Source organism: Trachypithecus francoisi, unplaced genomic scaffold, assembly GCF_009764315.1.
Source record: "Trachypithecus francoisi isolate TF-2019V2 unplaced genomic scaffold, Tfra_2.0 Lachesis_group12, whole genome shotgun sequence".
NCBI lineage: Eukaryota > Metazoa > Chordata > Mammalia > Primates > Cercopithecidae > Trachypithecus > Trachypithecus francoisi.
Window position 1 is genome coordinate 71,521,076 of NW_022681457.1, and position 13,820 is coordinate 71,534,895.

At 41.4% G+C, this 13,820-nt stretch overlaps 1 protein-coding gene across 2 annotated transcripts in view; it reads right to left on the bottom strand.

Moving 5' to 3' along the window:
- Window positions 1–8,632: 8,632 nt before the first annotated feature.
- Window positions 8,633–13,820, bottom strand: part of ZYG11B (zyg-11 family member B, cell cycle regulator) — a 106,302-nt gene continuing 101,114 nt past the window's right edge. The window contains exon 14 of one of the 2 annotated variants that reach the window (XM_033226345.1): window positions 8,633–10,475. In XM_033226345.1, the coding sequence (XP_033082236.1) occupies window positions 10,285–10,475 (191 nt within the window). In that variant the 3' untranslated portion in view covers window positions 8,633–10,284. The remainder of the gene's footprint in view (window positions 10,476–13,820) is intronic. The other variant, XM_033226347.1, reaches the window with a different exon arrangement.

Sequence of the window (13,820 nt, forward strand, 5' to 3'; positions counted from 1 at the left end):
TGAGGTCAGGAGTTCCAGATCAGCCTGGCCAACATGGTGAAACCGCATCTCTACTAAAAATACAAAAATTAGCCAGGTGTGGTAGCGCACACCTATAATCCCAGCTACTTGGGAGGCTGAGGCAGGAGAATCTCTTGAACCCAGGAGGCGGAGGTTGCAGTGAGCCAAGATCGTGACATTGCACTCCAGCCTGGGCAACAAGAATGAAATTCCATCTCAAAAAAAAAAAAAAAAGAAAATTTCAAGTTATCATTTTGGCTAAATAAATGACTTACGGTAACTTAAGATTCTATTTTGTAACATCCAATGTTTTAAACCTTTGATGTTTATTTAACAAACTTTTCAAAATCAAGCTCTAGATTATCATGCTAAATCAGCCAATACTGAAATTGTTTAAATATACAACTTGAATGAGCTTCATGGTTTAAGTCAAATTACCTGTGATAACCCATTAGTTACCAGTACCATGCACCTGTATTGGAGAAACAACTGGTATTCAAGAGGACCTAAGTCCAGTGTTAAGCATGGACTCATGAAGAACCAGGACAGCCACCTTGTCCTTCCTGAGTCCTTAAGCTTTTGTTATCAAAGGTTCTGCATTCCATGATTCGTCATGGAAAAGATAAAATAATCCAAATTATATTGATGTGGTGACTTACAAATTGTGGAAACAGTTTAAAACCAATGTTTGCTTCCATATTCCTGGGAAGACAATCAAAGCTTCAAGTGTATTTGTCTACCTGATGGGCCACTTAAACATTTATAAAGGGATTTCATTGTATTGTCTTTTTTTTTTTTTTTTTTTTTTGAGACAGAGCCTTGCTCTGTTGCCCAGGCTGGAGTGCAGCAGCATGATCTCGGCTCACAGCAAGCTCTGCCTCCCGGGTTCACGCCATTCTCCTGCCTCAGCCTCCTGAGTAGCTGGGACTACAGGCGTCCGCCACCATGTCCGACTATTTTTGTGTTTTTAGTAGAGACGAGGTTTCACCGTGTTAGCCAGGATGGTCTTGATCTCCTGACCTCATGACCCACCCGCCTTGGCCTCCCAAAGTGCTGGGATTACAGACGTGAGCCACTCGCCCAGCCTCTATTGTCATTTTCAATGCATGTTTTCTGGCTGTATAAAAGCTTTCACATGCATGAGGGCTAATATTATAATAGTAGATTATGCTACAGTGAAGTTTCACCAGGTAAAGCAAGTTTTTTATAGGTCACCGAGGACAAACCCTTCACAATCTAGAACCTGGAGATTAGATATTCTTTTATATTTTTTATTTTTATTTTTTGAGATGGAGTTTCGCTCTTGTCGCCCAGGCTGGAGTGCAATGGCACAATCTTGGCTCATTGCAACCTCGCCTCCTGGGTTCAAGCGATTCTCCTGCCTCAGCCTCCTGATTAGCTGGGATTACAGGTGTGAGCCACCATGCCCAGCTAATTTTTGTATTTTTAGTAGAGATGGGGTTTCACCATGTTGGCCAGGTTGGTCTCAAACTCCTGACTTCAGGTGATCCACCTGCTTCGGCCTCCCAAAGTGCTGGGATTACAGAAGATTGGATCTTTTTTTTCTTTTTTTTTTTTTTGAGACGGAGTTTCGCTCTTGTTGCCCAGGCTGGAGTGCAATGGCGCAATCTCAGGTCACCGCAACCTCTGCCTCCCGGGTTCAAGCAATTCTCCTGCCTCAGCCTCCTGAGTAGCTGGGAATGCAGGCATGCGCCACCACGCCCAGCTGATCTTGTATTTTTAGTAGAGACAGGATTTCTCCATGTTGGTCAGGCTGGTCTTGAACTTCCGACCTCAGGTGATCCGCCCACCTCAGCCTCCCAAAGTGATGGGATTACAGGCATGAACCATTGCGCCTGGCCTAGAAGATTGGATCTTCTGAGAACATCAGAGAAAGACTGTCCTTGCTGTCCATACTACAGCAAAACTCTGGAGTCTTGAACCTTGGGTTCATAATTTCACAACTGAAAAGGGTCCTTCCACACTCCTGGAACAGTACACCCACTGGAACCCTTAAGGAAAACTGACTAGAAACATTTCTCCCCAGAAGAAGATGGCATCCTTGATATGAACAGCTTTTCCCAAGATCACAGATGAAGACTTCTACTATCACGAGACTCTTATCTTTGAAGATTTTTTCCTTGCTTATGCTTCTATGAACAATAGAAATGAAAAGAGGGTCTGTTATGTGCACTTATAGGGTATACTTTTATTTGTGAAGGATTTTACAGGCGGCCTTATACATGAATAACCTTATACTTTAATAGATAAGAGATGAAGGCCCAATGTAGGTGACAAACTTTAGTGGTACATACGTTGCCTCATGATCAGTCAAAACTCCTCTTAACCAACATCATGGATTAAAGAGAACACTGCCAGGAGGCCTTCACTGTTCTACAAGGACATCATTTGTTAGGTCCTTTTTCCATGGTTTAGAATAGAAAAGGCAATAATTAGAAATGTCTCCCTCATAATAGGCTCTACAGCAAATGCTACTTTAAAGGCTATTGTTACACAACAGACTTTAAATTTTCTGTGAAAGTTATTTTAGGTCGGGTGCAGTGGCTCATGCCTGTAATCTCAGCACTTTGGGAGGCCAAGGTGGGTAAATCACCTCAAGGTCAGGAGTCCAAGACCAGCCTGGCCAACATGGTGAAGCCCTGTCTCTACTAAATATACAAAAGTTAGCTGGGCATGGTGGTGCATGCCTGTAACCTCAGCTACTAGGGAGGCTGAGGCAGAATCGCTTGAACCTTGGGAGGCGGAGGTTGCAGTGAGCCGAGATTGTGCCACCACACTCCAGCCTGGGTGACAGTGAGACTCCAGCTAAAAAAAAAAGCATTGTAGTGCAGTCTGTCACTGACTTGCTATGTGACTTCAACCAACTCATTTTATTTTTTTTTTTGAGATAGGGTTTATTTCTGTCACCCAGGCTGGAGCACCTGACCTCCCAGGCTCAAACAATCCTCCTACCTCAGCCTCCCGAATACTCTGTAGACCTAATTTATTTATTTTTTGTAGAGATGAGGTCTTTGTTGCCCACGCTGGTCTCAAACTCTTGGGCTCAAGCAATCCTCCCACCTCGGCCTCTCAAAGTGCTGGGATTACAGGTGTGAGCCATCATGCCCAGCCACACCTATTTTCTTTAACTGTAAAACTAAGGATTCTTCCCAGCCACGGAGTCTTTATATTAATATAAGAATATAATACTTCAGGCCAGGCACGGTGGCTCAAGCCTGTAATCCCAGCACTCTGGGAGGCTGAGACGGGCGATCATGAGGTCAGAAGATCAAGACCATCCTGACTAACACGGTGAAATCCCGTCTCTACTAAAAAAGTACAAAAAACTAGCCGGGCGAGGTGGCGGGCGCCTATAGTCCCAGCTACTCGGGAGGCTGAGGCAAGAGAATGGCGTAAACCCAGGAAGCGGAGCTTGCAGTGAGCTGAGATCTGGCCACTGCACTCCAGCCTGGGCGACACAGCGAGACTCCGTCTCAAAAAAAAAAAAAAAAAAAAGAATATAATACTTCAGTTTTTAGGATCCCCCCTCAGTAAGTGCACTTAAACAATATATGTTATGCCAATTAATTATCTCAATCTTTGTGTGAATGTCAACTCTTTTCTCCAGAAAGTCTTCTTGGACTGTCTAATGGGTGTTCAGTCTGGATTAGGTGTGGTCTCTCTCTACAAGTACTGAGGACTGGTCTGTAATATACTGTTATGCAATATTTATGTTTATTTAATAATTATTCCTTCTTCAGTAAATGTAAGTTCCCCGAAGTATTTATAAGTTACATAAGTTACAACATTTAAATAGTACTTAGCATAGGTATTTAAGGAAATTAATGTTCAAGGCTATCGCTGAGTGGGGAAAAAAAAACAAAAAAGGAAATGGATGATGTTCCAGTATTAAAAACGTCTGCAGGCGGGGCGTGGTGGCTGACACCTGTAATTTCAGCACTTTAGGAGGCTGAAGCAAGAGGATAGTTTGAGGACAAGAGTTCAAGACCAGCCTGAGCAACATAGGGAGACCCTCATCTCTACAAAAAATTAAAAAATTAGCCGAGTGTGGTGGCATGCATCATGATCATGCCATTGCACTCCAGCCTGAGTGACAGAGTAAGACCCTTTCTCAAAAAATAAAATAAAAATAAAAACTTCTCCAGTAAAAGTAGCCTTTTTCAGAAAGCAGTCATTACAAGTGGATCACTAAGGAATTTGAAGTTTGCATTAATATTAACTTTTAAAGCCAAATGTCTAGAATAAAAGTAGACGAGACACACTTTACATAAAATTTATAACATTTATTTAGGCAAAAAAAAAAAAAAAATCCCAAAACGAAAATCTGTACACAAAACATTAATAATTAAGTGATGTCCTGATTTAAAATATAGCATGATTCATTGTACAGAATACTCCCATTCATCTGGCCATAGTGAAAACAGTGCCTTCAGTCCAGATAATTGAGAGTCTTTGAAATATACACACTTTCCAATGAATTTTTTATATCCTTAGAAAGGAGTTAAACTGTTCTATCAGAATTCAAACAAAAGATAACTTTTCACATACTCATAAGTCAGAGAGAATTTGACAGTGGGAATTCTACAGAAGTTAGGAATTTCTTAATTTTTATTGTTGCAGATAATCTGAGAGTATAAAGTTTTTAAGGAAAAACAATGCTCTTAAGATCCTGTTTTATTAAAGTGTCTCAGCTTTCATTAGCTAAGTAGCTTCTTCCTTCTAGGCTGCTTAAAATAAGCTTAAAAGGACCCAATTTGAACAGTTTTTCCCAAAATAAGTCCACAATTAAGCACGTAACATTAATCAGATAGATTTATGATTTCCCACAAAATAATTGTGATAAATTTGGATTATGGAAATATTCTTAATAGCCATTCTGTCTAGCTGTAAAGTTACGCTGTGCTATCCAAAAGAGCTTTAGAGTCATGAAAAACAGCGCTGATCTTTGCAAAATGTACCCCAAAAAAAGGGGAGAGAGAAAAACAGGAAGAAAAGTCTCTTTCTTAGGCTACCAGTCAGTTAACAAAGTATCTTAGGTTAAGATTTGGAAACCAGGCCGGGCGCGGTGGCTCAAGCCTGTAATCCCAGCACTTTGGGAGGCCGAGACGGGCGGATCATGAGGTCAGGAGATCGAGACCATCCTGGCTAACATGGTGAAACCCCATCTCTACTAAAAAAATACGAAAAACTAGCCAGGCGAGGTGGCGGGCGCCTGTAGTCCCGGCTACTCCGGAGGCTGAGGCAGGAGAATGGTGTAAACCCGGGAGGCGGAGCTTGCAGTGGGCTGAGATCCAGCCATTGCACTCCAGCCTGGGCGACAGAGTAAGACTCCGTCTCAAAAAAAAAAAAAAAAAAAGATTTGGAAACCAAGAATGCATAATTAGGAGTGTACCATGTCATGCAAAGTCTATGAAATACTAAATAAGGTAAAACAATTACTCATTTAAAGCACAATGAGCAAATTTTCTTATACGGCTATTCTCATCACCGGACAAAGATTGGTTTTGCATTATTCCAAAATAAAACAGTTCGTGAGTGAATACTGCAAATTAAAAACTGCCAATACACAGCAAATGATAAGGACTAAACATCCATTATCCACAAACTCATCTGAAACTGCTACCATGGATTTGAGAAGGAAACCAAAAGTTTGCAAACCTCTCTGGTAGCTGTGTCAAAGTTAGTATTCTGAAGCCCTAGCAAAACAAAGTCCCCAAATAAGTAAAATACAGATAAAAGTGGAAGAGCCTACATCAGCTCAAAGTAACATACTTCCTTTAACTTATGCCTTCAGTTTAATAATACTGTTTATACCACTATAAACGTTGTATAATAACCAAATAATGTAAACATACCATTAGAGGGCAGGAGAGGGATGGGTTTCACCATATACGAAGAGTATAAGTTTGTTTTCCCTGCTACCTCTTTTCAACCCTGGGTGCTGCTGTACATTGTTCTATGGGGGTAATGCATTTAAAAACACTAAGCTAAATCTCTGGTAAATTAACCTAATTTAGCACATAAAATATGTTTTCATTAAAATGTGCTCAAAAGGGATAGGAAGATGGCCCGACATTATGTTGATGCATGGCATAATTTAAAACACAGCTAAGACCAGGCGCCACGGCTCATGCCTGTAATCCCAGCACTTTGGGAAGCTGAGGTGGAAAAATCACTTGAGGCCAGGAGTTCAAGACCAGCCTGGGCAACACAGTGAGACACCATCTCTCTATTTATTTATTTATTTTTTAACACAGCCGAATAAGATGACTGGGGCGAAAACAGGTTAACACAAAAGGTCCTACCTGTAAGGGCAACTTCTTAAAGCTAGATATATAGAACTGATGGTTTTAAACATAAAACCTGACTATGTGGAAGTTCGCAAATGAAACATATCATGAAAGCAAATTCCCATGCAGCTTTATTCACCTCCACCATTTGTAATCTACTTAAGGTGACTAGTGCCACTATAAGGCATTACTATCCTGGGGTGACAAGAGGCAATATTTATAGTCAATTCCTGACACTGGGGGTCTGATATGCTTTTTAAAAATCCTAAACTGGCCGGGCGCGGTGGCTCAAGCCTGTAATCCCAGCACTTTGGGAGGCCGAGACGGGCGGATCACGAGGTCAGGAGATCGAGACCATCCTGGCTAACACGGTGAAACCCCGTCTCTACTAAAAAAAATACAAAAACTAGCCGGGCGAGATGGCGGGCGCCTGTAGTCCCAGCTACTCGGGAGGCTGAGGCAGGAGAATGGCGTAAACCCGGGAGGCGGAGCTTGCAGTGAGCTGAGATCTGGCCACTGCACTCCAGTCCGGGCAACAGAGCGAGACTCCGCCTCAAAAAAAAAAATAAAAATAAAAAAATAAAAAATAAAAAATAAAAATCCTAAACTAACTAAGATCAGTAGCCACGGAGTCATTGGCTTGAGGGTAAACTAATCCCTTATACCACTTGATTTATTTTACTAATTAGTTAATAATGCAGTTTTCAACTGCAAAAAGAAAAAATTATTTTGTGGAGTAGAAAGACCACAGCAATAATTACTTGATGCAAAAAATAAGACGCCTTAATTGTATTTGCTCAAATCTGTTGTTTTACTCAATGATACCAATATGTATTATTATAATCTATTTTTAAAAAATTTTCCTCATTATGCCCTAAAACATCACTATACTCTAAAAAGTCAAATTCCATTTCCTTTAGTAGATTTCCTTACTGTTGCTTGTGGACTGATATAGTGATATTTTACAGTGGAGCCCACCAATGATTTGAAAAATGAGTGGTTCAACCCTAGTCTAAATTGTGCTTGAAATAGCGCCTCTAAGCCACTGAGAGATAACACTCAAAGGCACCAATAACAGTTACATTCTAGTCTACAGGTGCACAAGGGAGGCCTCGTAGATTCTAACTATAGATACTGGCCACTTATGCCTCATAATTCCAGTATATACATCCACTGTATTTTAGCCAGATTCAGGACCTTACAGACAATTCTGTGCCTTAATTCTATACACAATTTTAGGAACCATCCCAACTGCGAAGGCACTCAAATGTTTATATATTTGGGATATAAGAAATTATTTTGCTTTTAAGACTCAGAAATATCTGGCCACTACTGATGTTTACAAAGTAGGAAATTTAGCCTGTAGTTCCAGCTACTCCAGAGGCTGAGGGGGTAGGATCACATAAGCCCACGAGGCTGCAGTGAGCTAAGATCGTGCCACTGCACTCCAGCCTAGGCGACAGAGTGACACTCTGTCTCTACGAAAAGAAAAAAAAGTAGGAAAGTCTCCTAAAATCTTAGTCTCTTAAAATCTTAGCTCACTGCAACCTCCACCTCCTGGGTTCAAGTGATTCTCGTGCCTCAGCCTCCAGAGTAGCTGGGACTATAGGCGCACAAAGCCACCATGCCCAGCTAATTTTTGTGTCTTTAATAGAGACAGGGTTTCACCACGTTGGCCAGTCTGGTCTCGAACTCCTGATCTCAAGTGATCCACCTGCCTTGGCCTCCCAAAATGCTGGGATTACAGGCAAGAGCCACTACGCCCACCCTTGCTTTTAAATATTTTGGATGCTTCATCTATTAAGAAGTTATTCTGAGTAAAGAAGGGACTTACTGTTTTCTGTACACTTTTAGCCATTTCTGAAAAAAAGTTTGTAAAGACAAAAACCTAGCATTAGCCTGTAAAGAAATATGCACTTTTGTCTTTAACAGCATAGAACAGAAACTTGAAGCCAAACTTCTTAGGCTTTCCCTTAACTACACTAGATAAAAGACCTGGAAATGGTCAACATATGTAGCAGTTTCCAAGCTACCAGAGGCCGTCTCATTTTCTTAACTTTGTCTTAGACATTAACATTCAGAAAAGGGAAAAAAAACCTTTTAAAAGAATTCTGTATTTCGTCTGAAATAAACTTAGTCTGTGAAAATTTATCTTACACCTATAAAAATTCCTTAAGCCAATTAAGTCAGCATTAACCCAGTATTTAATATGGTTTTCAGTGACTCTAAATATCTACTTTCTTTTTTGAGTCAGAGTCTCGCTCTGTTGCCCAGGCGCCACCATAACCAGCTAATTAAAAAAAAAAAAATTTTTTTTTTTGGGTAGAGATCAAGTCTCACTATGTTGCCCAGGCTGGTCTTGAACTTCTAGGCTCAAGCAGTCCTCCTGCTTCAGCCTCCCAAAGTGCTGGGATTACAAGCATGAGCCACTGCATTTGGACCTAAATACCTACTTTCTTTTAACTCAATTTTCATTTACGTGAAGGAACTCCAAAAAAATTCAAGTCTGATTATTGTGATAATGGTATAAAATGTTTGTCAAAAAATGTCATCAGTGAACTAACAAACTAGCTCCTTTCTAAATTAAAATGCTTCTGAATAATCATTATAATTTAAATATTCAATTTTAAATATCTATTGAAAACATTGGCCATCTATGAAAAAAATGTGGTTATCTGCGATTGTAGATTGACCTTATTCACAAAATAAAATTTTAAATGAAAATTAAGTTTCTTGGTGACTTGCTATCTCCCAAGTGCTATTACTGATATAAGTGATTCTTTACTATACTGTATCAGATACCTTAAGGAAAGGTAATTGTCTAAAAAATAATCCATCAAAAATATGTGCTGTTATGCACTGCGAGTAGAATCATTACATTTAACCACTTAAAGAGTTTAATTCTTTTCTTTCATTTTTGGCAGACGGGGACACTTTCTCCAATATGAACACATTAATAAGATACACATATTTTGAACAAGAGATTTTAACTTTTCATGGCAAAATTTACTGGTGTCAATTGTATTTTAACTGAGAGGTTAACACCATGTTGTTGTCTCTATTCCACTGAACAAAAATGACTTTGAAATAGAGGAAAAGAATAGCCAGTTTTGACTGGCGATAATTTTTTAAAATCACATTTTCACAACAATACGACATATGGAGATGTAGACAGTCTTTAACACAGAGTGCTGTAATATTTTATACTGTGGTGCTTGGGGTAATATTCCTAGAGAATAACCAGCAGCCTGTGCAGGAAGCAGCAGTCCACGCTTCTAGGTATAAATACGGAGAACAAGCTTCTGCTCACCGCCTCAAGAGAGGTGGGCTCCTGAAGGGTAGCCTGTCTCATTTTAAAACCTACACCATGAAAGCAATTCCCAGTTCCTACACTCTGTTCTCCTTACATAGTTTTTCTTTCTCATACATCTTTCCGCCAGCCATCCAGGCTCCTGCCAGTGATTAGCTTCCACAAGATGATCCACATTTCCCTTCTTTCACACTAAGAAGGACATCTTATAAAAGATACACAGATAGAGAAGAAAGCCATTTTATACAGAAGCAGTATAAAATTTACAACTGAAGCAGTGTCAGAAATCAGGTCAACAGCTTATGTGAAGCTGCAAATTGACTGGAAGGGACTCTGAGATCAGAAAAGTCTGGCCTAAGGGTTCGTGCAAACTTTACCATAAAACTGTAGAATCTCAAGCACAAGTAAGTTCAAACACTGAAAGATGTGGAAAATTTCCTAAAAGGCAATGATAAAGGAAGAGACCCTTCTTGACTCATAAGTTAAAAATCACAAGACAAATTAGGGACTGTTCACATGGGCAGTACTATACATTACCAATCCCAAACTGATTTTATGACTCCGGTCATAGAAACCCCCAGAACATCACGGAGGGTAAGATATTCCAAATGGACCAATCACAAAAAGGATTCCTGTAATTCAATTATCCAATACTTATGGCTATCAATTTAGTCTGGCTTGGGGCTGTTTTTTACAGGGAGGTGGCCTCCCGTGGCGCACAATGTGTTTTTCTAAGCTATCCAGAATGGCCACAGCAATCTGTTGGACGTGGGGATCAGTATGTTCATGATCTTTGATGTTGTATAAATGCTGCAGTCCTCCTTCTTCAATCAGCATGCTGCAATACCTTGAAGCTGAAAAAAAAAACCACCACAAAACAGGAGAAATAGCTTTTCTTAAAAACACTTAAAGTTATTTCACAAAAAAATGACTTCTAGGAGCCATTTTTTTTAGGTGTTTTGTTATTGATCACTAACATGTTACAGCTTGATAAAAACCTCTATACTGAGTTATGTCTACAGTGCAAGGCCTACACATTCAATCAATAAATAGCTAGCTTGATTTTTCTAACCTCAAGACATACACAATCTGTATTACAAAAAAATAAAAACAATCTTAACTACCTTATCTTTGACCCAAAATCACAGGTAAGTGTTGTTATATTTTTATGCATTTCCTATGCTTTTTTTTTTTTTTGCTTTTCTTTTCAGACAGAGTCTTGCCCTGTTGCCCAGGCCCGAGTACAGTGGCGCAATCTCGACTCACTGCAGCCTCCGCCTCTGGGGTTCAAGCAATTCTTGTGCCTCAGCCTCCCGAGTAGCTGGAAATACAGGCACATGCCACCACCCCTGGCTAATTTTTTTATTCTTAGTAGAGATGGGGTTTTACCATGTTGTGTAAACTGGTCTCAAACTCCTGCCCTCAAGCAATCCTGCCGCCTCAGCCTCCCAAAGTAATAGAATTACAGGCATGAGCCACAGTGCCAGGCCACATTTCCTATGCTTTTTAAAAACTTAATGGCACTCATACTGCACATACAATTTTTTAATTTTTGAAGTATTTTCTTTGCCTTTTGTATTTTTTTAAGACAGTCTCATTCTGTCACCCAGGCTGGGGTGATCATGGCTCATGCCCAGTGGTGTGATCATGGCTCACTGCAGCTTGCTGTGTTGTCCAGGCTGGAGTCCAATGGCACAATTTTGGCTCACTGCAACCTCTGCCTCCCAGGTTCAAGCAATTCTCTTCCCTCAGCCTCCTGGGTAGCTGGGACTGTGGGCACCAGCCACCACACCCGGCTAAACTTTTGTATTTTTGGTAGAGGTGGGGTTTTACCAGGCTGGCCAGGCCAGTCTCAAACTCCTGACCTTAAGTGATCTGCCTGCCTCAGCCTCCCAAAGTGCTGGGGTTACAGGTGTGAGCCACCACACCCAACCAGGTTAAAATATTTTAATATAAATAGGAGTGAATTCTATTTAAATATAAACAAAATAAGCCCACAAGGTAGGAACCTAAACTATCTCAGTTGGAGACAAAATATTCTAACATTCCCCAAATTACAGTGCATTTTAGAAGAAATTATTCAGGGCTATCATTCCATATAGTAAAATCAAAATAACACTAATACCTAAAAGTATTGACAAAAATAAATACTTGTATAAAAATGAACTATTATTGTTTTTTTTTTTTCAGACAGAGTCTCGCTCTGTCGCCCAGGCTGGAGTGCAGTGGTGCGATCTCGGCTCACTGTAACCTCCACCTCCTGGTTCAAGTGATTCTCCTGCCTCAGCCTCCCAAGTAGCTGAGAGTACAGACGTGTGCCACAACACCCAGCTAATTTTTTGTATTTTTAGTAGAGATGGGGTTTCACCATCTTAGCCAGGATGGTCTCGATCTCCTGACCTTGTGATCCACCCGCCTTGGCCTCCCAAAGTGCTGGGATTACAGGTGTGAGCCACCACGCCCAGCTGAAAATGCACTATTATTTACTAATTATGTATTATTTTCTCCTACTGAACTGTGAAAGGTCCATTCCTTGAGTCATGAGGAAAGGAACCTATAGATTAGAGACTGGGAATATTATCAGATCAACTGTTAAGAAACTCGGGAGTCCTCAGAACCTGTGGGTATAGTAAAAGGAAAAGACTTTAGGGGAGAGACAGTTTAATGTAGCTAAAGAGGCAGTTTTCTTTTCTTTTTTTTTTTTTTGAGACGGAGTCTCGCTCTGTCGCCCAGGCTGGAGTGCAGTGGCCGGATCTCAGCTCACTGCAAGCTCCGCCTCCTGGGTTCACGCCATTCTCCTGCCTCAGCCTCCCGAGTAGCTGGGACTACAGGTGCCCGCCTCGTCGCCCGGCTAGTTTTTTGTATTTTTAAGTAGAGACAGGGTTTCACCGTATTAGCCAGGATGGTCTCGATCTCCTGACCTCGTGATCCGCCTGTCTCGGCCTCCCAAAGTGCTGGGATTACAGGCTTGAGCCACTGCGCCCAGCAAGAGGCAGTTTTCGATTCATGAGTGAACAACTCTGCTTCTGGGTAACCGAGGAGGAAGGGCCGGATAAGCCTCCAGGTGGGAGTTCTGGTGGGTACAAGGCAGTTTTCTCGGTCACATCCCATTCACCAAATTACTCTTCTCTATCTGACACAGAAGAGCTTTTACTGCATTGATTTTTTGTGGTATGCTGTGAGTTTTCATCAAAGAATACAAGAGAAGGAGCCGGGCGCGGTGGTTCATGCCTGTAATTCCAGCACTTTGGGAGGCCAAGGTGGGTGAGTTCGAGATCAGCCTGGCCAACATAGCGAAATCCAGCCTCTACTAAAAATACAAAAATTAGCTAGGCATGGTGGCACGTGCCTGTAGTCCCAGCTACTTGGGAGGCTGAAGCAGGAGAATTGCTTGAATCTGGGAGGTAGAGGTTGTGGTGAGCTGAGATCGTACCACTGTACTCCAGCCTGGGCAACAGAGCAAGACTCTGTCTCAAAAAAAAAAAAAAAAAACCCAAGAGAAAATCTCACAAATTGTTACTACTCCTGCTATAAGGATATTGGTAAAAACAACTCTCACATATCATATATAAGACCCTTTATAGTATGTCCCCTATTAATGTCCAACAGAAGAAATTTAATTCATAGTTAACTGCTCATAAAAAGTTTACTCTCGGCCAGGCGCGGTGGCTCAAGCCTGTAATCCCAGCACTTTGGGAGGCCGAGACAGGCGGATCACGAGGTCAGCAGATCGAGACCATCCTGGCTAACACGGTGAAACCCCGTCTCTACTAAAAAATACAAAAAACTAGCCAGGCGAGGTGGCGGGCGCCTGTAATCCCAGCTACTCGGGAGGATGAGGCAGGAGAATGGCATGAACCCGGGACGCGGAGCTTGCAGTGAGCTGAGATCCGGCCACTGCACTCCAGCCTGAGCGACAGAGTGAGACTCCGTCTCAGAAAAAAAAAAAAAGTTTACTCTCCCCTCCCTGTCTCCCCCGACAAGGATATAGAACGTTTTGTCTCTCTTACATGGAGAACCATGTCGCTTTTTACTTGCAGCAGAGCCACAAAAATCCCTATGCATGGCCTACAGGTCTACATTTGACTACTTTCCCTCTATCCTAGAATTTTTTTTTTTTTCTTTTTGAGACAGAGTCTCACTCTGTCACCCAGGCTGGAGTTCATGGTGCCATCACAGCTCATTGCAGCCTTGACTTT